This window comes from Mastigoproctus giganteus, chromosome 6, assembly GCF_048544385.1.
Source record: "Mastigoproctus giganteus isolate SK-2022 chromosome 6, ASM4854438v1, whole genome shotgun sequence".
Classification (NCBI taxonomy): Eukaryota; Metazoa; Arthropoda; class Arachnida; order Uropygi; family Thelyphonidae; genus Mastigoproctus; species Mastigoproctus giganteus.
In genome coordinates, this window is record NC_143580.1 from 120,600,924 (window position 1) to 120,626,375 (window position 25,452).

A 25,452-nucleotide genomic window follows, 5' to 3' on the forward strand; every position below is an offset into this window, starting at 1 on the left:
AGCCAGATATTATTTTTACTAACATTTAAAAAATTATTCTTTTCAGATCCATTAGCTGAATACTTTGCTGGTATGCTGGCTGATCTTTCATCCTTCATTGTTCAACATAAAGCTGGTGATGGAATATGTCTCACTGAAATAATTTCTTCATCTCTGATTTACTTATTGAAAAAATTTCAGAATATCTCTCTTGTAAATCGAAAATTATTTGTACTCTGTGATGTAATTTACTACTTCACATCTTCTGCTTCTCTTACTTTGGTAATGTAAAATCCTTTCTGATAATTAAGAATTATGATCTTTAAGGTACAGAATATTTTTTTATTTATGCTTGTTTTAATATTTTCACTGAAGACAACTTGAAGATTAGTTTTAACTTTTCAGTGATGGTGTGGATTCATGACACAAAGAAGTTGGTATGGAATGGTTGTTCTTATAGTCCTGCATGGGTCCATTGTATTAGTCCTGCACCTATAGTAACTGGAACAGCACCCAAACCCAACCTACGAACAAAAAAAAAAAAAAAAAAGTTGACATATTAAGAAAATTTGCCTTCACATTTTATATATCAATAATAATGCAATAAATCACTGGATCAAAAATATTGATTTTTTTTTTGTTGTGTATGATATCAAATATCCACATCAAATAAATCGTCTTCCTTCTTTTTCTTTCTGTCAAACCTTTTGATTCTGGTCTCGTGTGGCAATGATGTAGTTGTGGCTTCTAGTTTAATATTAAGTTGTTTTTTGTTTGCTTACCATCTTTCTTGCTTCATTTCTTACTTCTATTCATTCTGCTTTTTTATTCAAAAGTTTTAAACGTCTCAGTTTTGGATGAAAAAATAAAGCTATTTTATGAAATAAATGCAGTTGAAAGTTTTGTACCAGAATAGACAGACATTTTCTTTTAAGTTTAGAAATATGGATGGAAATAATATTTCCATCCATAACTGAAGGCTGAGTTGCTGTTCTAGTCTTCTAAACCATAGTTAAGTATCATTGACTTCCTTGAAGCTTCCAAAGCATCTGGAGGCCTTTTTAAATTGCTCCAGAAATGCTACAATATTTTCTATTAACTAAGTACAGCAGGCCCCCCGTTATAACGCTATTCGCTTTACGCTGATTCGCTATAACGGTGTTCTTATATTATAACCCATATCTGACTATAACGCTGTCACAGATCACTATAACGCTCTTTTACAGATTGCATTTTTGGCATATTTAAAGAAATCGTTTCATTTGATGGAATCGATAGCTTGAAAATGAATAGCAAAACAGCATTAAAACGTTTCCCACGCCGACTTGAGAAATTTTCCCACGCTAAGCGAAATTTTTTCGCATGCTAATTTAATTGCAGTACAGTGACTTGTTACGTAGTTCTGAGATCAACATTTTAAAAAATGATCAAGTTTGTAATATTTGCATTATATACATTTATCCGAAGTCTAGTCATCACTCAGTACCACATTAGACATCGTGCGAAATGGACAGTTTACTTGAACATTGTATCATAATTAATGCAACCAACGCAGTTACATTTTCGAAGAGTTAATAATGGCCGATAAGAATGAAAAAGCAACAACGTCTGAAAGCAGTACGAAGACTATAAATGTAAGAAAAAGACTGAATTTGAAAATTAAATTAGACGTTTTGAAGCGAATCGATTCTGGTCAAAGACAAGCGGATGTGTGCCGCAATTTAGGACTTGCAAGTTTAACTGTAAGAAGTTTTTCGTATTGAAAGAAGAAAAAAGCATGCCAGGTTTCAAAGCGGCAAAGGATCGGTTGACTTTATTGTTGGGCGGTAACGCTGCGGGGGATTTAAAATTAATATCCCTTTTAGTTTATTTGGAAGAGGGCCAAAGTTCAACCCAAAATCGACACATTTTTCATGATTAAATTCATGATTTTAATTGGAATTGTAAGTTTAATTTTGATACGTAAGTAGTCACCACATAATTATATACGTATGTAATGCAGAATATTTTATATGTACAAATATTTGAATATTAAATATTTTGACCGAAATTTGTGCATCTTTTCACTACCGTTTATTATTGATTAGGAAATATCCTATGGCACCGACTGTAACTCACAGATACATATGTTACCTTATGGGCATGCGGTGCTAGCTTAGCACGGATTCACTTAGCGCTCTGTATTTACGGAACGAATTATCAGCGTTAAGTGGGGGTCACCTGTATTCAAATCATTAAGACAGTGCTCCTCCAAAACTATCTGGCAATATTTCCTTAATTTGATCATACCTGTATGTGAATAGATTCGAACATTGTGAAAAAGGTGTTCCATCTGATTTCAATGGTACCTCCCCTCTCCCAAGGGTTTTTTAAAAACAATTATGTATATTTGTTGTTTTTTTAAATAATTCTGTAAATTTGATCGTTTAAAATAGGTAACGAGATTTTCCAGAGCTGATTCTTTGATTCCAGTATCTAAATTTAAGACATTTTCTGCATCTTTAAATTCAAACGTGTGAGACAAAAATGTGTTAAGTAGATGTGCAAAGAGATGATATCATATTTACACCGCAATTGGTTAGCGAAAAATGCATCTGTTTCATATTTTTGAAGACTTTGAATTATAAGGGCGCCTCTGTAGCCAGGTGGGAAGGAGCAGCAGTGCGTAGCACACGCTTCTTGATTAGACCGGGGTTCGAGCCCGTCACCACCAAATACGGAGGATGCGGAAAGGTCAAGGGAATGACCACTGCATATTCCTGGAGCAATATGGCCTTAGTTGCTAATGCTCCTATAAACCAAACAACAACAACTTTGAATTATTACTAACTTAATAGGGAAATATCACCTGTTAGGGAAATATCCCATTGTGTTCTACATAATATTCTCTCTACCAAAGAACAAGTTCCATTAATGTAATGTAAAATAAAACATAATGTAGGGGTATACCTTTGTACTGTACTATATATATATATATATATATATATATGTATGTATATACAGGGTGTCTCAAAAATATTGGTACAAACGTTTAGGGAAGGTAGGTAACATCTAAAGCAATGTGAATCGCATAGGAACCCATAACTGGAAATGTCACCGTAAGTCGGTAGGTGGCGCAGTTCATCAGTTCGCGAGAGGGAAAATTTCTGGTTTACTCATTCAAGCAGTAGTCGCCGCACAAAGAGCATGCATCAATATACGAACTGTGTGCTGGCAGACATGCACCTAGTGTATGGATTAGCAGAGGGCAATGGACGAGCCGTTCAACGAATTTATGGAGAACGCTTCCCAGATAGACATGTACCGGACCACCGTTTGTTTGCGCGTGTGCATCAAAATTTCTGCAATTATGGGTCATTTAGAGGTAACAGGAGTAGTGTGGGCAGACCACATTTGATGCAAACTCCTGCCATGGAAGAAAGTATGTTGAATGCCATCCAGAATAATCCTACTACCAGCACACGTGCCATTGCCTCTGCCTTAGGAGTGTCTCATTGCAGTATACAGCGTGTCTGGCACGACAATTCCTTACACCCCTTTCATCTCCAAAGGGTTCAGTTACTGCTCCCCCAAGATCATCCTGCATGTGTGGCTTTTGTGCAGTGGTTTCTCCAAGAAAGTGTTCAAGACTTGAATTTTCCAACCTATGTTTTGTTCACGGATGAGGCTTATTTCACTCGGGAAGGCTTATTCAATCAGCACAATGCTCATGTGTGGGCTCATGACAACCCACACAGTGTGGAACAACCCCATGTGGAACAACATCGCTTCGCAATAAATGTGTGGGCAGCTATGGTCGGTGACTGCTTAGTCGGCCCATACCTGTTACCATCCCGCATGAACTCTGCTAAATATCGGATCTTTCTTGAACAAGTTCTACCAGGGTTACTTGACGATGTTCCAGCAAACGTGAGACGCAACATTTGGTTTCAACTTGACGGGGCACCTGCCCATTATTGAAGGTGTGTTCGTGACCATTTGAACAGGCGTTTTGGGCGTCGGTGGATCGGCCGTGGTGGACCCATTGCCTGGCCCCCCCACGCTCACCTGATTTATTGAGCCTTGATTTCTTTCTGTGGAGGGGCCCTCAAATCTATCGTGTATGAATCGCCTGTGGAGACGGAAATGGATCTCGTGGCGAGACTCGTCTGCGCTGCTGCTAATGACCGTGTCCGCCAATCCATGCTGCATCGGTGTCACGCATGTATCGTGTCTCATGGTGGAACCTTCAAGGATCTGTTGTAACATCATGAAATGCATCCATCTCATACTCCATTGTTAATATTATGTCAAATAGATGTTTGCCACTAATTACTGTTATTTTATTTAGGTAACTATATGTTACCCTTGGGCCTCTGACTGCATATACAAGTCCAGGGATTTTGGGTTAGCTAGAATAGAGTGAGACGAACTGACATATACACACATATAATTGCAATATTGTTTAATATAAGGGTTCAAACTTAGGTACATACATTATTGTAATTAATAATAAGTGTTAATTTTACAATTAATTGCCCAGTACAAGTAAACTCCACAGGGATATACAGTTACCAAAGTTTTATACTAAATCTCATCTACTACGAAGAATAATTACAGTTCTCAGTAGTTTTAAAGACATCAGTTGGGTGTTCTCCTTTCATCATACAGGTTAATCAAGTCATTCGCAGATAGGAATACAGAGTGCCTTATTTTGCCATTCTCTTTAGTTCCAACATTACGTTACTTCTCTCCCAAACTATATCTTGGACTAGGTATAATAATGATAAAAGAGTACTTACATGTTCCCTTCTCCAGGTTGGGCTAGCTCCTTGGTTTTAGGACGATTTTCCATTCGGATTTTGATTTTCGGGATTCCTTCGTTCTGTACTTCTTCTTCCCACTTTTTACTATCAGATCGAAATTCTCTGTTAATGGGCTATCTGGTTTTCGTCATCTTTTGCATATCCTAAATTCAGCTATTCAGGCTCCACTCAAAATTTCCTCCTTGCCTATACTGCTCCTATTCCAGTTAAACTTTTCTGATCTATACCCCTTTAGACATATTCCCTGGTACAATACTTACTACCACTCATCTCTTAACATCGCCACTACCCTTCCTCCAAAAAAAACTCGCTACCCAACTTACTCACTCTTTCCCGCCAACCAAATCCTTATATACTCCATTAGGTTCTAAAGCCTTCCCCCTTATTTTAATATAATCCCTGATAAATTCCCTTGCCCTTGACCTTCTAAGCTCCTTCAGCCCGTTTCTCCCTATACTTCTCCTGGCTCGGTCCTTTTTGAGGAATTCTGAACTGACCTTCTGTAGGTTGAAGTTCACCGTCCTTCTGAGAAATTTGCTTCGCCTTTACGTACATTCCTAAACAATTAATACCTGATTCTATTTTAATCAATTGTTGGTGAGTTTAATTAAATGTTTACTGAATCAATCTAAGTTGTAAGAAGATATAATATTCCGATGTTAAATATATATATTATTTATTTATTATTATTTTTTTTTTTTTTGTTACTAGTAAGCCAAAGCTTACAATAAATATCCAATTTTTCTAAAATCGTCTGTGCACTAATCTAAAATTACTGCCCCTCCTTATTTGACATAAAACTTCTTTGAGTTCAGGAATAATTTTAAGTTGAAATTCAGTGCCAAAGTTTTGGCTTTATGTGGTACAGTAATAGGATTTGGTAATAGTGCTTTGGCATCAACATGACCAGATCTTGTACCACTATTAATAAGACACTTCGAACTGAAAGGGTTTTATATCTTTAATCACATATTTCACTGCCATTTTTGTTATTATTTGTTTTTCTTCTTTAGTTGGCATTTTTAATTAATTCACAATTTTTCCAAAATAGCCCTTTATAGTTTTTAACTAGATGCTGAGGAGTTAGAGCATCTCTGTTTCTTAAAGATGAAGTACCAGTTTTTAAGTCTTTTAAAAACAAAAACTTGTGAACAAAGCTTACATGCTGAAACATCTTTAATTAATTTTTCATTTGCATCAATCACTAGCTGAAATGTTTTTAGCTAAGAAATTTTACTTTTAGTAAGGCTATAACTAATTTAAAATTCTATGAATGTAACAGTCTAGCATAACCTTGATAGTTTAATATTGCATTTGGGTATATATTAGCTTAGTGTAGTATTGTAAATTAAATTGAATTTAAATGGAAATTATGCCTCAGACTAGAGGCAGCAAAGCAAAGGGCTCAAAGTAGCAGGAGTGCTGTGGCTTGGCAGAGAACTGAAGGGGTGATTCTACTAAGAATTGTTGCCTAACAAAATTTACTACTTATGAAATGTTCGCTCTGTGGAACTGGACATGACCAAGGGGATCTCTGTGTTGCATTTGGTATAGTGAGTGTGAAGAAATTAGGCACCACCAACTCAGTGTTCTGATGGGTATTTCTGGTGAGAGCTTGAAGAGTATGGTGGATGCCCTCAAAGGAATTAAAATGTAGGGGAGGGAGACTCAAGTGCTCAGCTGCCCAATTCATCAGGCAACGCAACGGCCATTCCTAAGGCAGAATGTGCTGGTCCCACAGGATATAGTTATTCTTGGTGACTGTTGTTAGGGGAACAAAATATATTGTGCAAGAAGGATAAGTGGAATAAGACCCAAGATATGTCTGCCAGGGGCAAAATTAGATGACATTATAGAGTGAATATCTTTTAAAGGCACAAAATGAAATGTGATATTACTGTGCAAGTTGGCACAAATCATATTAAGAGTAGGAGGTTTGAAGATTTACTCAACTAATAAAGGCAACGTTTAGAAAAAGTAATGGGATAGGATTAATTTAAAAGTGTCTGCAGTTCTGCTGAGACACAATAGGAAGGGGTACATGTTGAGAGCCTTCTCAATCAATCTGTGTAATGCTCATCAGGTAGAATTTTTCTCAGTGTGGTCTGTGCTGCTTAACAGGAGAGACTACAAGGCTTGGTTGCACTCAAATGGAAGGGATGCAAGAATATTTGCTAATGATATTGAGGCAGTGATAGGTAGGTTGGAAAACTGCTAGCTTAGGAGGATACACAGACTAATAGATTAACTAGAGCTGCAGGCAGAGGCAAAAGTGATTCTTGCACTGCTTCTGTTGGAACATTCAGCCATTCAGGAAGCAAGGTGTTGGGGATTTCAAGCTGCACTGTGAGTTGTCATGGAACAAGTAAATACATGAGCTGTATTAGGGTAACTAAGAGTAAGAAGAGGTGCACATATACTTGCATTTTCACTAATGCTAGGAGCATTGTAAATAAATTTGATGAATTTGAGGTACTGATTAAGTCACCAAATGCAGACATTGTGTCACTCAGACATAAGTGAATATGAATTTGAATATGGGGAGTACAATGTATACAGGAAGGATATAGTGTAGTTTGACTAGCAGCACTGGGGATTCCCCCCCAACTCTGTGATTGGTACTTTGAGATGTATACAGCAGTGCATAAAGACCAGACAGATGTGTTTGTGAACGGTTAGTGTAGGTTATGTTGGTATCTTGTTCATCTGACCTCTTAGCCTAGGGGCCTGTGGAAACCACCAACCTCTAGTTACTGTACTTTGCCATGGGGAGGTGGGCCAGGTCACTAGAGTTTCCCAGGAAGGGCTCAGAAAAAAATAAATAAATAAGCAGTAGTGAAGGTTGAAAAGGGGTGACTGATGGGAGAACTTCTGGAGTGGGAAGCTCATCCTACCCCAGAGGGAGGAATTAAAGTGATGCTGGGCTGGCTGGGAGTACAATGTATACAGGAAGGATATAGCTTCTAGTTACCGTACTTTCCCATGGGGAGGCAGGCCAGGCCACTAGCAATACACTCTGGCAGGGTGAACCCTGGAGTCGCTTGAGTTTCCCAGGAAGGGCTCAGAAAAAAATAAATAAATAAAAATTAAACAGTAGTGAAGGTGCTACCAGGCAAAAAGTGGGATTTGGGAGTTCACCCGTGGGGAAGTAAAGATATGGGAAAAGGGATCCCAATAATAGTGAAAAAAAAAAAAAAAACTTGTTTATATGGAATGACCACCAGGTCAGTGGAGTTTACAATAAATTAGTCAATACAAATGTTAATTGTATTTAGCAGTCACAGGCTTAAACCCCAGTCCACTCAAAGAGCGTGTGATCCTGAACACTTGGCTACATCGGGGGAAGTAGACGTAAAGAGGTGGATTTATTAGCATTGGTAATGGCTACATGGTGCAAGGAAGCCTATGGCTTATGCTGCACCAGACAAAAAATAAATAAAATAACAAAAAATACATAAAATAAAATAATAAGAATAAAAACAAATTAATAATAATAATAAGAAAATTAAAAAATAGTAATAATAGTAAAAATTAATAAAACAAAAGGAATTGGACAACCTATGCATTTTCCTCCTCCCTTAGGGAATTATTCAGCTGACCTTTGAATTGCCCCAGACTGTCAGCCTCTACCACCCATGTAGGTAACTTATTCCAGTAATTTATAACTCCCTGGCTAAAATAAAACTTCCTGCAATCCAGTCTAAACAACTTCCCCTTAACTTGAAATTATGGCCCCTAGTTCTAGAATCTTTTTTTTTTTTTTTTGGTTTGGTAGTTGTTGGCGCATCGGCTTCTGTGGTCATAGTGCACCTCCCAAAGTTTTTGCAGTACTTTGATCCAAGCCCGAGGCGGGAATCGAACCCGCGACCTTTGGGTTGCCAGGCAGGCAAGTTCTAGAATCATTTATAACCGTGAAAATTTCATCCTCATTAGTTTTACTTATGCCTCTCAGAGCCTTAAACACCTCAATAAAGTCTCCTCTAAGGTGCCAAGAGCTTGGAAAATTGCAGAGCTTGGAAACTCCTCTAAGAGTTTCCAAGCTCTGCAATCCACATATTCGATGCCTTTCCTTATATGGATGCCCTTTGCTGATCTCACCAGGCGAGTTACATGTCTTTAGACCCTTTCTTGAAGCACAATGTCTTTCTTTAGGTGCGTTCTCCATACTTGAACAGAGTATTCCAAGTGATCTAACAATAGCCTTATATAATGGGATTACGACGTCCTTATCTCTACTAGTGATTGTTCGATAAATCATCAGTAGGACACCATGGACCCTCCTTGCAACCAGTGTACAATGCTCGTAGAACTTCATATCATAGTACCCGAGTCCCTTTCCTCCACTACCAGCTTTAGTTCAACTCCGCCAAGTCTATAAGTTATTTTGGGGTTACTGTTCCCAGGTGCAATACCTTACACTTTGCTGGATTAAAGCATAGCTGCCATTTTTCTAACCATCCCTAAAGTCTATCTAGGTCATTCTGAAGAAGCCCTGCTTGGCAGCAGTCATTAACTGCTCTACCAATTTTTACATCATCTGCAAATTTAGACATCACGCCCTCTATCACTTCATCGATGTCATTTATGAAAATAAAAAACAACGATGGTCCTAATACTGATCCTTGGGGAACCCTACTTCTTACATCAACCAAATCTGAGGAATAATCAGTTATCACAATCCTCTGCATCCTGCCCTGGAGCCACCCTGCTATCCATCTAAGGATTTTCCCTGTGATTCCAACCTGTTCCATCTTATAAAGTAACTGCTCATGTGGGACTGAGTCAATTTGCTGAAATCCAAATAAACAAAGTCGAAATAATTCCCTAAGTCCAACTCTTGAGTGACCCTGTCAAAATAGCTAACCAGATTAGTTAAACATGATTTTCCCTTTACAAAACCATGCAGAGTATCCTTCAGAATTCCATTTCTATCTAAATGATTCTGAATTCCAACTTTGATCATTGTCTCCATGATTTTCCCTACCACTGAAGTTAGACTAAACGGCAGGTAATGTCCCACTTCACTCTTAGAACTGCCCATATGTATTGGAGATACATTGGCACTTTTCCAATTCAATGGAATCACTCTTAAGTCCAGTGATTCTCGCATAATTAGCCTCAATGGTTAAATGCACTCACTTGCCACCTCTGTTAAGATTATAGGGTAAATGCTATCAACCTCAGGAGTCTTAATGCCCTGTAGGCTCGAAAATTTTTTCATTATATAAACGTATGAAATTTCAACATCATTAATTTTATTTTTTTCAACTTCACTCCCAGAATTTTTCATTGCCGTGAAGGGTTTTTCTTCTGTAAATATCGATGCAAAGTAACTGTTGAGTTCATCTGTAACTTCATCTGGGATATTTAATACTATCCCACGTCCATTACATAAGGGTCCAATCTGGTTTGTCCTTCTCTTCTTTGCATTTATATATGTGAATAATTCCTTATCCCCTCTCTTTGCCAGTGATTTCTCATAATCTGCCTTTGCCAGCCTAACCTTTTCAGTGACATTATTACAGATCAGTTTGTAGCTGTTATAGGCTTCAGTACTTTTTATTGCTCTGTAACTTTTCCATGCCGTCTTTTTCTGCTCAAGCAATTTGGCAACTTCATTATTCATCCAACTTGGAATCCTCCTCGTGGAGTATTTTTTTAATGGCATATAAACATTCAAGGCTTCTGTGATTAATGTTTTAAAGGTATACCATAATTCAGTTATATTTTGCTCTCTGTGAGATATCTACCCAGTTAATAGAAGCAATGTAGCACCTTAAGACATCGTAATTTCCTTTCCTGAAATTATAACCCATTCCTTTGCCTTTAACTACTTCTATCTCTCTCTCTCTCTTCATTGTTCACCATAGAACTCCGTAATCACTTCCTGCTACTGGTACCTGTATTGTCAGCCCTATTATGTCACCTAGTTCATGGGTGATGATGAGGTCTAGAGTATTCTTTTGCCTAGTACTTTCCCCGACATGTTGATACAAATAACAATCATCTAGTTGATTTAAAAATCTTGTCCCCCATGTGGAGTTTCCTTCCCACTTGCTCCAATCAATTAGAGGCAAATTGAAATCGCCCATAATAAGATATTCATGTTACTTGCCCATTTCATTTTCATGTAGAGGCACTCATAATCTTCATAATCGCCTGGCTGCAGATTACTCCCACTCTCATTATACGTTTGGTTCCAAATGTTTCACACCATACAGATTCTACACTAGCATGCAAAACGCCTGAATCCAGGAAAGCTTTCGTCGCACCCAGGCTATTTTTGATTAGAAGCATGACCACACCACCCCTTCTATCTTCCCTGTCCTTCCTAAATACATTATACATACCATACTGAAACTCATTACCCCTTATCTCCAGGTGGCACCACGTTTCTGTAAGCCCCTGTTATGTCAGCGTTACTTGTCCTAACCAGCAGTTCGAATTCACTCATTTTATTGACGACACTTCTGACATTACTGTATAAACAGTTAAGACTTTGTATTCTTGTATAGTTAACTGCCATGGCACACCCCTTAAAGTTATTTAAGCTCACTTCCCTGGCATTTGCTACCCACTCATTTGAAATGCTTTTGCCTTCAGAACATCTTGCTGCTACATTCTGTTGCGGTAACAAACAAATACTCTTGAGGTATGTGCAAGAGTTAATTTAACCAATACTATCAGATAAATGCATATCTGTATTACCCTTGTATCCCCAAACTAGCAGTTTTCCTGAGCCTTTAAGGTATCCTCAATAATATAAGGTATCCTCAATATGCAAAAACTTTTGCATTACCTTTGTTTAAATGTATCTCGTCTCTACAAAACGGATCCTTTCAATCTACAAGTGCGGGCCAAGCTGATAGAAATTTCCCCCCAAAAGCCTTGCAGAGTCTTTCAAGCCTTGAGTTTTAACATTAGCATTAGTAGAGGCATATGATTTCAAGAAAGCAAGCTTATGCAGCATCAGCCAAATAAAAAGAAAAAAAATCCACTCCCATTTCACCCCTCCGTTTGTTCGAAGTACCAGTCCAGCTGAGCCTTAAATTTATTTAGGCTGTCAACTTCCACAACAAGGGATGGAAGTCTGTTCCACCAACCAACTACCCGCTGGCTAAAGGCAAATTTCCACACATCTATCATACATCTGTCTTTCCTCAATCTGAATTTATGCCCTCTCAGGTGATTATTCTGAGTAAGAGGAAGAATCCCATCGGCATTGAGCATGCTCAAACCATTCAAGGCTTTATACACCTCTATCAGATCACCTCACCGGTGCCTAGTCTCCAGACACTGTAATTTGCAAAACTTAAGCCTTTCTTCATAAGAGCAACCCTTTGTTCCATTCATTTTAATTTTGTTGCCCTTCTCTGTACACGTTCCAGCACCTCTATATCCTTCTTGAAATGAGGCCTCCAGACTTGTATACAATACTCAATGACCATTGCCTTATACAAGGAAATAATCACCTCCTTATCCCTGCTAGAAAAATTCCTGTATATCATTGACAAGACAAGTTCAGCTACTCTTGCCGCCCATCTGCACTGCTCAGAGAACTATATATATGCCTGCACAATTACCCCCAGGTCCTTTTCATTGTCCACCACTGTCAGGGTAGTACCACAGAGTTGATACGTTGCTCTGGGGTTGCTGTTTCCCATATGTAATACTTTACATTTGTCAATGTTAAACTTCATTTGGCACCTCCAAGCCCATCTGCTCAACCTTTCCAGATCCTGTTGCAGCAGCATAGCGTCAGTAGTGTCCTTAACAACCCTGCCAACTTTGTATCGTCTGCAAACTTGGACATTAAGCTTGATATACCGTCATCAATATCATTTATAAATACAGAAAACAATAATGGATCCAACACTGAACCCTGAGGGACTCTACTAATAACATTAGTCCACGATGAGCAGTGTCCATTGATTACCACTCTATCTTCTCCTCCTCAACCATCCCTTTATCCGTAGCAGCAATTTGTCTCCAATGCCACACTGTTCCAATTTGTGCAGCAGTCTTCCATGTGTAACAGTATCAAAAGCCTTTCTAAGATCCAAATATATAATACCAAAGTTATTCCCTGCATTCAGTTCTTTTGTGACTGCATCATAGTATCCAATCAAATTGGTCAGGCAAGACTTTCCCTTAACAAAACCATGCTGTGTCCGAGTTTTAACTGAAGTCTTGTCTAGATGATCCTGCAGTGCTCTTTTAACCAGTGCCCCCATTAATTTTCCTGAAACAGAAGTTAAACTTACAGGTCTATAATTACTTGTGTCAGCCTTTGATCTTCCTTTGTGAATTGGGGTCACATTTGCACATCTCCAGTCTATGGGTGCCTTCCCTGAGTCCAAAGAAGCTCTCATAATTATGGTTAAGGGTTTGCTTACTTCCTTTGCTGCCTCCTTTAATATAACTGGATAGATCCCATCCACCCCAGTTGCCTTTTTTTTATGTTTATCCTCAATAATTTCTCCTCCACTTTCCTCTCAGTTATTACAAAATCATCTAGCTCACTGCCAGAGTTTACTTCACCTCTGGCATTCCCCTTCCTGAATAACTCCTTATGTGTGAATGTAAATGCAAAATACTTGTTTAGTTTGTTAGCCACCTGAGCAGGATCCTCAACTGCTGAACCATCAATATCCATTGGACCAATCTGATTCATCCCTTTCCTTCAAGAGTTTACATAGGTAAATAACTTTTCTGTTTTTCTTTGCATCCTTTGCCAAGGATTTCTCATAATCTGCCTTTGTCTGCCTAATCTCCATTGTAACTTGGTTACAGACCAGCTTATATCTATCATAGATCTCCATGTCACCCATTAATTTATATGTATCCCATGCATTTTTCTTCTCTGTCATATGTGTCATTAGTTCATCTGACATCCATTTGGGCCTAAACCTTGAACAATATTTCTTAGTTGGTATGTAAAGCCTAGTAACTTCCAAGATAAGTTCTTTGAATGCTTCCCATTTTGAATTTGCTGTTGGTAACATCATCAGTTGGTCCCACTGTATAGAATTTAAATACTGTCTCAGACCATCGTAGTCGCCTTTATGAAAGCAAAAACCCTTCCCTTTACCCCCTTATGGCAGTTACCTCTTTGAGTAAATCCCACTTCACACACTATGATCACTGCCACCTAGTAAAAGGATGTTGACTTCTTGCGACAAGTGTTCGCACTGCTTTGGAAGAGAGAGAGAGAGCGAGAGAGAGAAAGAGAGCGTGAATCTGCAGTTTCTTAATGCATCAAGAATCACTACTGATAATCAGATCAAGAGTTGATTATCAGTTGCCTCCTTCTAGTTGCCTCCCAAACATGCTGATGTAGAAAACAATCATCCAATAAATCCACAAAATTCTTGCTAGTGTGTGAGTGAAAACCCACAAATTCCAGTCAATATCTGGGAAATTAAAATCCCCCATTATCAGACTCTGATTTACTGGCCCACTTTATTTCCCTGTACAGTTTCTTATTATACTCATCAGAGTCATTAGGCCTATAGTACACTCTTACTCTCAATTTTGATCTCCCAATGCTTATGTCACACCAAACTGACTCGACACTGCACTGTCCAGTGATGTCGACTGGCTTCACTTCCTTGGATTTTGTGTGTTTCTTAACTAATAGCATAATCCCCCTCCTCCCTTCCTATCCTGTCTATCCTTTCTGTACGCATTGTACTCCCCAAATTCCAGTTCTGCATTCCTTATATTTGTGTGACACCATGTCTCTGATATCCCAACAATATCTGCCTTTGATGTTTTGAGCAATACCTCAAATTCATCAAATTTATTTACCAAACTCCTAGCATTGGTGTACATGCAAGTATACATGCACCTGTTCCTATTCTTAGCTACCCTAACACATCCCATGTGTTTACTTGTACCGCAATGACTCCCAGCCGTCTCTGAAATATCCTGCATCTTGTTTTCCAGGCTTCTGCTCATTCCAGTAGAAGCAGTGCAAGAATCACTTTCACCTCTGCCAGTGGCTACTGTTAATCTATTAGTCTTTGTCTCCCCCCAAGCTAGCAGTTTTCCGACCCACCTAACACTGCCTCGATAGCATCAGCAAATATTCTTGCACCCTTTCTATTTAGGTGTATCCCATCCCTGTAGAAGCAGTCTCTCCTGTTAACAAGTACAATCCAGGCTGAAAAAAATTCTACCCCTAGTTTTGCATAATCTTTCCAGGGCCGAATTGATCGACAAGGTTCTCATCATATACTCCCTCCTATCGTGTCTGGGCAGAATTGCAGACACTTTCAAATTCAACTATCAGATAAATGAGTTTCAAAGCAAGCACTGCTATCTGCTTTCATGACTAGGAAAACATCATCTGTGTGAATACTGTCTACTAATCCCAATATAATTGATAGAAATTCATCAAGCACTATACACCAAAAGAAGGGTCCAAGGACCCTTCTTTTGGCATATAGTAACTGGAGGATCCCCTGGGGGCATCCTCTAGTTACATACTGTGAAATTTCCTGGTCCTTACCATGATAACCCTATTATTGAGATAGTTTTTAATGCATATGTACAGGGTTAGCGGAAGATTAGCATGCCGTAGGTGCCCTATGATGCTTGGCCAGCATAGCGCAGCAAATGCTCATGGGAAATCCCCTGAAATTTCAAGGGCAGGAAAGGGAAATAAATATGACAAGAGGGCAGCAGGGTTATGCTCTTATTTATGAAGCTTATTAAATCTAAGATAGTGCTGCCTACATGGTTGGCCAGTGCAATATTGAGTCAGTTGTGACATAAGCACTCGGATAATGAAAATGAGGTTAGGAGTATGCTATAGACTTAATGACTACACCAAGCAGCTATACAGAGAAATAGAGTGGGTCAGTAAATCAGAATGTTTTGTAATGGAAGATTTTAATTTTCCAGATATTGACTAGAATTGGTGGGTTGGTCACTCCCACATTAGCAAGACTTGTGGATTTATCGGATGACTGGTTTCTACAGTAGCATGTTAGAGAGGCAACAGGAAGAAGCAGTACTCTTGATCTGGTCAATAGCAATATCAATAGCAATTCCTCATGCATTAAAGATCTGCAGATTAAAAGGTCTGCAGATCTTTAATGCATGAGGAATGACCCCGGTGTACTGATATAGAATTTACTTAAAAAGATAACTGCTGTTTTAGGGTAGAGGGAAAGGGTTTTGTTTTTGTAAGAGTGACTGCAATCGTCTCAGACAGTTTTTAAATGCCATGCAGTGGGACCAACTCATGATTTTACCAGCAGCAGATTCTAAATGGGAAGCATTCAAGGAAGTATTCATAGAAGCTACTAGACTTTTGATACCAACTAAGAAAAACTGTTCAAGGCTTAGAACTAGTCTAATGAGACTTGTGGCAGAGAGAAAAAATGTATGGGATGCATATAAATTACAGTGGTCAACAGATTTTAAGAATTTTTTTGTTTCTTTGATGACAGTAAGTTTTCTGTATTGTTTTGCATGTCATCATTAAATCATCATTAAAATAGAAATCATCAATAAAAAAAATTATATTGCTCAAGTTTTGAATACCCCTGCCACGCAGTAGTGCCTGCTGTACTCTTGCTACTCTTGCCTAGCACGAGTCAAGGAAATGGATGAAAATTATGAATTTCCTACTTTTCATTCATTCAATTTTCGTATTTGCAGTTCATAAGAATTGCATTGGCAGTACCGTAGACCCTACTCGTGCCGTCTCTCATTGGCATGAGTCAGCTTATTGTAGACAATATAGAAGCTCAAGTCATCATATCCGAAAACAGGTAATGTTATGTATTTCAAGTTTATCACTTACTAACTTTTTTTGCTTGTATGTCAGTTACAAATTACTGTTTTCATCTAATCTTTTACCTTCTGTATAAAAAATAATATTTATAGATCAATTAATGACTTATTTATGTAAAGATGAAATACTTCAGCTTGTGCCAGTGTCACTCGACTTGGCAAGAGTTTTAATTTAAAATACTGTGATAGGTAGTATCTTGCTTCCTGTTTGCTTTCAGTTTGTTGTTTTGCGTGCTAATTCGCTGCATATATAGTGCTGTGATTGTTAAGAATTATTGTGTTACATATTTTTTATTTATTATTTTGAAATCATATCCAAGATGGATGATTTAGTGTTATCATTGAAAGAAAAACCATTTGGAAGGCTAAACATCGCTGAGCAGAGAGAAATTATTAAGACAGGCCATCCCAAACCATTAATTAAGACAAAAGTAAGCAATCATTCATTTCAACATAGATGGTACAAATAAATAGATTGGTTATGTGGAAGCCTCTCAAGTGAAAAATTGTACTGCTGACCGTGTTTACTATTCCAGCCCAAGTCAATTCAATCCTGGATAGATACTGGTTATTCTAATTTTAGAAATATTTTGAGTGACAACAGTTATCATGCAAAATCTTCAAGTCATTTGAATAATTATAAGTGTTTGAAAACGTTTGGTCAGATAAACATTACATGTACCATTAGTAATGCCGTGAAGCTCCAGAGAGAAAATTGTAATAGACATGTTAAAGAAAATAGACAATATTTAAAGCAATTAGCCAATGCAGTCTTATATTTATGTAAGCAAGAACTGCCACTATGTGGACATAATGAAGGAGAAGATAGCCTAAATAAAGTTAATTATCGTGAACTCTTAAATTGTTTTGCGGGAATGGACAGTGTTTTTGCATCATGGCTTTTAATGAAGGAAGGGTCTAAACAATTTTCAGGAGTTTCTAGTACAATTCAGAATGACTTGATAATTGCCATCGATAAGGTTATCGGCAGTGTCATTCAGAATGAAATTGAAAATGCTCAGTTTATTTCAGTGCAAGCAGATGAAAAGACATTGTGCAATGCATGCCCAACTATCTATAATAATTAGATATGTTTTGGGGTATCAACTACATGAAAGATTTTGGGGATTTTATGATGTCAGTGTAGACAAAAGTGCTGCAAGACTTACTGAAATGATAGGAAGTGGGTTAGAATTTTCGGAACATTTTCCAATGCATCATTTAATGTTTTGGAGAGCATTTAATGCTCTCCAAAACAAATATCCCAGTATAATAGATTACGAGTCCTTAATCAACGAACTGAAATATGTTTATCGTGACAGTGATTTTAGAAAATGCAAATCAGCCGATGCTCTTTTAGAACTATTTCATGAAATAGGATTATTATCTGCATTGTCAGAAACAACAAGGCTAATTCAACTTCTCCTAACAATACCTAACTTTTGTTTCAAATGAAAGAAGTTTCTCAGTTCTTGATCAAATTCGATCCTATATGAGGAATACAATGGCTCAGGAACATCTCTCATTGCTAGCCCGAATATCAATAGAAAAAAAAATACTTGTTGATTTAGAAAGAAAAAATGAATTGCATGACATGATTTTAAAAGAATTTGCATTAAAACCAAGATGATTAGAGTTTATGTTCAAATAGGTGAGTTAAATTATTTCTTATTTAATCCATAATTATATATTTATTGGCTGAATCCAGAGAACAGTACCCCTTACAAAATGGTGCGAGAAGCGGAGGGAAGGCAATGATTGACAGGTTGTGACTCTGCCCACTCATGCATTCCCCTTCTTCGCTTCATGTGGACGTCACGTGTCAACCACGCAGTCAAAATCTGAATTGAGCCCAAGTAGGCTTGAGAAGTCGCCACTGCTGCCATGTCTTATATTTTATAAAATACACTATATAATCCTAAAACATTATAAATAAAGAACATCCACTGTACTGTTTTAATATATCTTATATTGAAAAACATGTTATATTATAAAAAACTTTGTGAAACAATTTAAAATAATAAGAATCGATACATTTTTAGTTATTGAAAAAAAAAATAATAATAAATAAATTAAATGACATTGATCAGCAAAATACATAAAATCACTTCATTCACGTTACGCTGCTTCTTCACCTGTTGTTTTCACCCCCACATCCAGGACATCTCTTTTCACAGTCCAGCAATAGTCAGATAGCATTGCAGAGTTCCATTTACCTTAGTATTTCTTCTCCATCACCGAGTTGTCCTGACGGACCTCTTGCCATGCTCATCACTATAGTTATCTGTAGATTTTGCTATAGAGATATCTATAGTTCCTTTTTTAAGGTGCTCATGACTTATAATTATCTGCTTTTTTATTTCCCAGAACGTTTGTTTCTACAAGTTTGAAAGCATCCCAGGCTGCTTTCTCATCATCATGGAGGATCTGGTCAGAGTTTATCCTTGAGAAGGTCCTGTATCTGTGGGGCAACAAACACACCTTCCTTTATTTTGGCCTCACTGTCTTGGAAATTTTTCCTTGACGTATTTGAAAGCTGGTCCATCTTGATCCATGGCTGGTCCTTTTGAAAACTTGTTTATATGATCCAATTTTATGTGTAGGGGAGGCAACAGCTTTTGTTAGGCTCAACTAGCAGACTGTAATGGGCATTTTTTATCATTGGATTGAATGATTGACTTGAAGGCCAGTCTTTTCTTGTGTAATGAGAAGACTGTGCTCTACTGTCCCATTCACAAAGAAAACAGCAAAATGTTGTGTTTGCCTGCTCACTGCAAATCTGCCGTTGGTACTCCTTGTAGTTGATGGATTCAATAAGCAGCTTCATATTATTGTACAATTTTAAAATCAATTTAGAAGAATCTATGAGGAATCACCAGTTTTGAGGGTTATGGTCAATATTAAGTGAGTCTTAAACCGTTGATGTCAGTGCAGGCAAGAAGGGTATTTTCCATTTTAAAAAAATTGGGTTAAATCCTTTTAGCAGCACCAGTTATACAGACACTTTAACTTTACCTTGAAGAAGATTTTTCTAGCAGGGATAAGGAGGTGATGAAAGAAGATATTTGTTGATATTAGACTTGAACTTCTGTAGATTATAATTTTTAGGAAATGTGTATGAAGGAAGGTTGTTCTAGGAAACAGAAGTTTAATGAATAAATGAGGAAGAAGAAAAGTTGATTCCGTGAATTTGAAGTTGGACAGTAAAAGGATGTTGACTGCTTGCGACACCTGTTCGGACTGCTTTGGGAGAGAGAGAGAGTGGGAATTATAGAAGCTAATTCAGAAGAACTGTGTCCATGGAAGTGTCTATAAAAAAGGCATGCAGCAGAACATCTGTGACACAGAGTGTAGAGGCTCTGTTAGAGATGAGTCATTAATTAACCCAACTGCCCTCTTTTGAATGGACTCTAGAAGCCTGAGAGAAGTTTTGGGAAAACCACCCCAGATGTGGGAACAATATTCCATAGTAGTTGCGGATTTGCAATTTTTATGGAGTGAATATCTGTTTGGAAGAAATGTAATGCCGAGAGCAAAAGAGAAAACCTGGTTTTTAAGATGCAGAAAAAGCAATATTTGTAATGTGCTTATGCCAAGTGAGATTAGAAGTCAGAATAATCTCCAATAAAGATATATGATCTTGCCTAGAAATTTGGGTGTCATCAATGATAAGCATAGGAGCAGAAGATTCCTTTTTTGTGAGATATTAGACATGTCGGAGTTGTAGAGGGATTGAAATCAACAAAGTTACCTTTGCCCCACTGGAGAATTACCTGGAGATCAACATTTAAGGAATTGGTAGTGGATATTTGAGAAGTTGATGCTGTTTGTGCAGGGCATGGTTTCTCAAATTAGAAGGTGCAAAATGCTGTCATCAGCAAAACTATGATTTCAGGTCAATGGAAGAAGGCAATTATTATACAAGAGGAAAAGACTGGGAGAAAGAACTGAACTGTAGAGAACATCAGCATTAGTGGAGTAGTTAGAATAAAGAGAGCTATCCATCATCACCTACAGTGAGTGGTTAGAAAGAAAACTGGATACCTAATTACAAAATGCAGTTGGTAAACCATAAGATCGAAGCTTATTTAGAAGACCTTTATGCCAAACACAATCAACAGACACCTCTGAAAATGTCAAGAGCAAATGCTTGAGTTTCACCAAACTTTTCCATTGATTTTGTCCAAAGGTGGGTAACATAAGCCAGAATATCACCAGTGGATCAACACTGACAGAATCCATACTAGCAATCTTTGATCAGATGGAAGGTTTCTAGATAGTTTGAGTTGATAGTTAATTGATTTCTCCATTACTTTAGAAAGAGTAGAAGTAAGTGCAATGGGACTATTTTTGGTGGGAGGGATTTGTAACCCTTTTTGGGAACTGGCTGGATATGAGCAAATTTCCAAGCAGAAGGGAAAACACCTGTGGAATAAGAAAGTGAAAAAAAAAAAAAGGTGACCCGGAACTGGAGTAAACTCAGGAGCACCAGTTTTGAGAACAAATGGAGAAATACCATCAGGACCTGGAGCATTCTTAGCATCAAAATTGATCAAAATCCTTCTGATGTCCTTTTGAAAAAAGATCACAGAAGGCATTGATCACAGTGTACTGCAAATGGTGGGAGGTGGTTTACCATGATCATCAATACACAAGATGGAAGAAAAATAGGATCCTAGAAGGTCAGCTTTATCTTTGGCTGAAGTGGCAATAGAATCATCTGGTTTTGACAGAGGTGGGAACAGAGATGGGCAAAGGTTTCAGCCAATAGTTTTGGCAAGAGACCAGAATGCTTAGTTACCATTTGGACAAGAAGCAAGTTTTCTACTCTTTGCCTGTTCAAAATCTAGTTTGGACTGATTAATAGCTGTTTTATAATTGTTGCAAACTTTGGTGTAGGAAGAAAATGAACCTGGAGAATTGGAAACAAGCCAGTTGCAATAGGCAACATTCTTCTCTTGAACAGCCTTAGCACTTCTATTGGAAAAATTGGGTTCAGATAAAGGTGTAGATAGTTTAGACTACAACATAGCACTTCTGTTTATTTTTGGAGTCATTGAACATGACTGCAACAGCAGCAGTCTGGGAACTTTATTGCCACACGTGTGTGTGTGTGTGCGTGTGCGCGCACACACAAACAGCATATATATGTATATGCTGTTATATATATAACTATATAGTGTTATATACTATCTTCGTGGCACCTCCGTAGCCAGGTGGGAAGGAGCAACAGTGCTTAGCACACGCTTCTTGATTAGACCGGGGTTCGAGCCCGTCACCACCAAATACGGAAAGGTCAGGGAATGACCACCGCATATTCCCGGAGCAATATGACCTTAGTTGCTAATGCTCCTAAAAATGAAACCAAACAAACAAACAAACTATCTTCGTAAGTGCACCCCTTTGTTCGTCTCACCAATATTGTTGCCCTTCTCTGTACTCGTTCTAGCAACTCTACATCCTTCCTAAAATGAGGCCTCCTGACCATTGCCTTATACAAAGGGATAATCACCTCCTTGTCTCTGCTAGCAAAATTCCTATATATCATTGACAAAACTCCATTACTTGCTCTGGCAGCCGGTCTGCACTGCTCGGAGAACTTCATATCTAATTGCACAATTATCCCCAGGCCTTTTTCATTCTCCACCTCTCTGAGTGTAGTACCACACAGTTGGTACGCTTCTCTTGGGTTATTGCTACCCGTATGGAGTACTTTGCATTTGTCAATGTTTTAACTTCAGTTGCCACTTCTCAGCCCATCTGCCCAACTTTTCTAGATCCTGTTGCAGTAGCATAGTCTTTACTGTCATTGAAAACCCTGCCAACCTTTGTACCATCTGCAAACTTGGACATCAAATCTGATATACCTTCATCAATATCATTGATAAATACAAAAAACAACAATGGGCCCAGCACCAAACCTTGGGGAACTCCACTAATAACATTAGTCCATGTAGAGCAGTGTCCATTTATTACCACTCTCTGCCGTCTCCCACTCAACCATCTCTTTATCCATTGCAGTAACTTGCCTGTAATGCCATACTGCTCCAATTTGTACAGCAGTCTTCCATGTGCAACAGTATCAAAAGCTTTCCTAAAATCCAAATATATGATATCAAAATTATTTTTTCATCCTGTTCCTTTATAACCAGATCATGGTATCCAATCAAATTGGTCAGACGAGACTTCCCCTTAAAAAAACCCATGCTGTGTCTGAACTATTACTGCAGTCTTGTCTAGGATCCTTCATCATTTCTTAAACCAGTGACTCCATTATTTTTCCCAGAACAGAAGTGAAACTAGCAGATCTATAATTATTTGTGTTACCCTTTCAACCCGTTTTTTGAATTGGGGATACATTTGCACACCTCCAGTCCCTGGGGACTTCCCCTGACTCTTAGGATAATCTCATAATTATGGCTAAGAGTTTGCTTACTTCCCTTGCTACCTCCTTCATTATAACTGGATAGATTCCATCTGCCCTAGGTACCTTTTTTATGATTAACTTCAACAATTTCTTCTCCACTTTGCTCTCAGTTATTACAAAATCACTTAGCTCACTGTTAGAGTTTGATAAACTTCTGGCAATCCCTTCCCTAAAAAATTTCTCATGTCTGAATGTAGATGCAAAATACTTATTTAGTTTCATCAGCAATGCGAGCCGGATCATCGACAGTCAAGCCATTGATATCAAGTGGATCAATTTGATTAAACCCCTTCTTTCTAGTGTTTACATAAGTAAAGTAGTATTTGCTTTTTTTCTTTGAATCCTTCACCAAAGATTTCTTGTAATCTGCCTTCTTTGGTGAATCCTTACCAAAGAAATCTGCCTTCTCTTGCTGATTTCCATTTTGACTTGATTACAGACTGTGTTTATATCTAGCTTATGCTTATGCATTGCCTAGTAATTTATATGCTACCCATGCACACTTCCTCTCTACCATGAGTTTCATCAATTCATTCGACATCCATTTAGGTTTATACCTTTAACCCTTTAGTAGCTTTTATGCTTAATTCCTTGAATGCTTTCCATTTACAATTTGCTAATGGTCACATCATCAGTTGGTCCCACTCTATAGAATTTAAAAACTATCTGAAACCACTGTAGTCACCTTTACGAAATCAAAAACCACTCCCTTTACTCTTGATGGTTGTTATATCATTAAGTAAATCCCAAATCAATACACTGTAATCACTGCCAACTAGTGGTTCTTTTATCTTCAAATTCTTAATGCATGTATAATTACTACTGATAATCACATCAAGAATATTACTCCCTCCAGTTGCCTCTCTATAACATGCTGCTGTAGAAAACAGCAGCATGTAATATTAGCATTAGCATTAGTAGAGGCATTTTATGCAAGAAAGCAAGCTTATGCAGCATCAGCCAAAAAAAAAAAATAAAGTAAAATAAATAAATAAAAAATAACCACTTCCACTTCACCCCTCTGTTTGTTCGAAATACCTGTCCAGCTGAGCCTTAAACTTATTTAGGCTATCAACTTCCACAAGGGATGGAAGTCTGTTCCACCTACCAACCACCCGCTGGCTAAAGGCAAATTTCCGCACATCTATCCTATATCTGTCTTTCCTCAATTTGAATTTATGCCCTCTCAGGTGATTATTCTGAGCAAGAGGAAGAATCCCATCAGCATTGAGCATGCTCAAACCATTCAAGGCTTTGTACGCCTCTATCAGATCACCTCGCTGGTGCCTAGTCTCCAGACACTGTAATTTGCAAAACTTAAGCCTTTCTTCGTAAGAGCACCCGTTTGTTCCATTCACTAATCTTGTTGCTCTTCTCTGTACTCGTTCGAGCAGCTCTACATTCTTCTTGAAATGAGGCCTCCAGACCTGTATACAGTACTCTAGGTGTGGCTTGACCATTGCCTTATACAAGGGAATAATCACCTCCTTATCCCTGCTAGAAAAATTCCTATATATCATTGACAATACACCATGAGCTACTCTTGCAGCCTGTCTGCACTGCTTAGAGAACTTCATATCTGCCTGCACAACCACCCCCAGGTCCCTTTCATTCTCTACCACTGTCAGTGTAGTACCACAGAGTTGATACGTTGCTCTGGGGTTACTGCTTCCCATATGTAGTACTTTACATTTGTCAATGTTAAACTTCATTTGCCACCTCTCAGCCCATCTGCTCAACCTTTCCAGATCCTGTTGCAGCAGCATAGTGTCAGTAGTGTCCTTGACAACCCTGCCAACCTTTGTATCGTCTGCAAACTTGGACATTAAGCTTGATATACCATCATCAATATCATTTATAAATACAGAAAACAATAAAGCACCCAATACTGAACCCTGAGGGACTCCACTAATAACATTAGTCCACGATGAGCAGTGTCCATTGATTACCACTCTCTGTCTTCTACCCCTCAACCACCCCTTTATCCATAGCAGCAATTTGCCTCCAATGCCACACTGCTCCAATTTGTGCAGCAGTCTTCCATGTGCAACAGTATCAAAAGCCTTTCTAGGATCCAAGTATATAATATCAAAGTTATTCCCTGCATCCAGTTCTTTTGTGACTGCATCATAGTATCCAATCAAATTGGTTAGGCAAGACTTCCCCTTAACAAAACCATGATGTGTCCGAGCTATAACTGAAGTCTTGTCTAGATGATCCTGCAGTGCTCCTTTAACCAGTGCCTCCGTTAATTTTCCGGGAACAGAAGTTAAACTCAAAGGTCTATAATTACTTGTGTCAGCCTTTGATCCTCCCTTGTGAATTGGGGTCACATTTGCACATCTCCAGTCCATGGGTACCTCCCCTGAGTCCAAGGAAGCTCTCATAATTATGGCTAAGGGTTTGCTTACTTCCTTTGCTGCCTCCTTTAATATA

At 38.2% G+C, this 25,452-nt stretch overlaps 1 protein-coding gene across 2 annotated transcripts in view; it reads left to right on the plus strand.

Annotated features, from left to right (window-relative positions):
• The window catches only part of Ube4A (Ubiquitination factor E4A), a 523,714-nt gene that overhangs the window by 161,151 nt on the left and 337,111 nt on the right, over nucleotides 1–25,452 (plus strand). For both annotated transcript variants that reach the window (XM_090376475.1, XM_090376476.1), the window contains exon 7: nucleotides 47–261. In XM_090376475.1, the coding sequence (XP_090232601.1) occupies nucleotides 47–261 (215 nt within the window). The remainder of the gene's footprint in view (nucleotides 1–46; nucleotides 262–25,452) is intronic.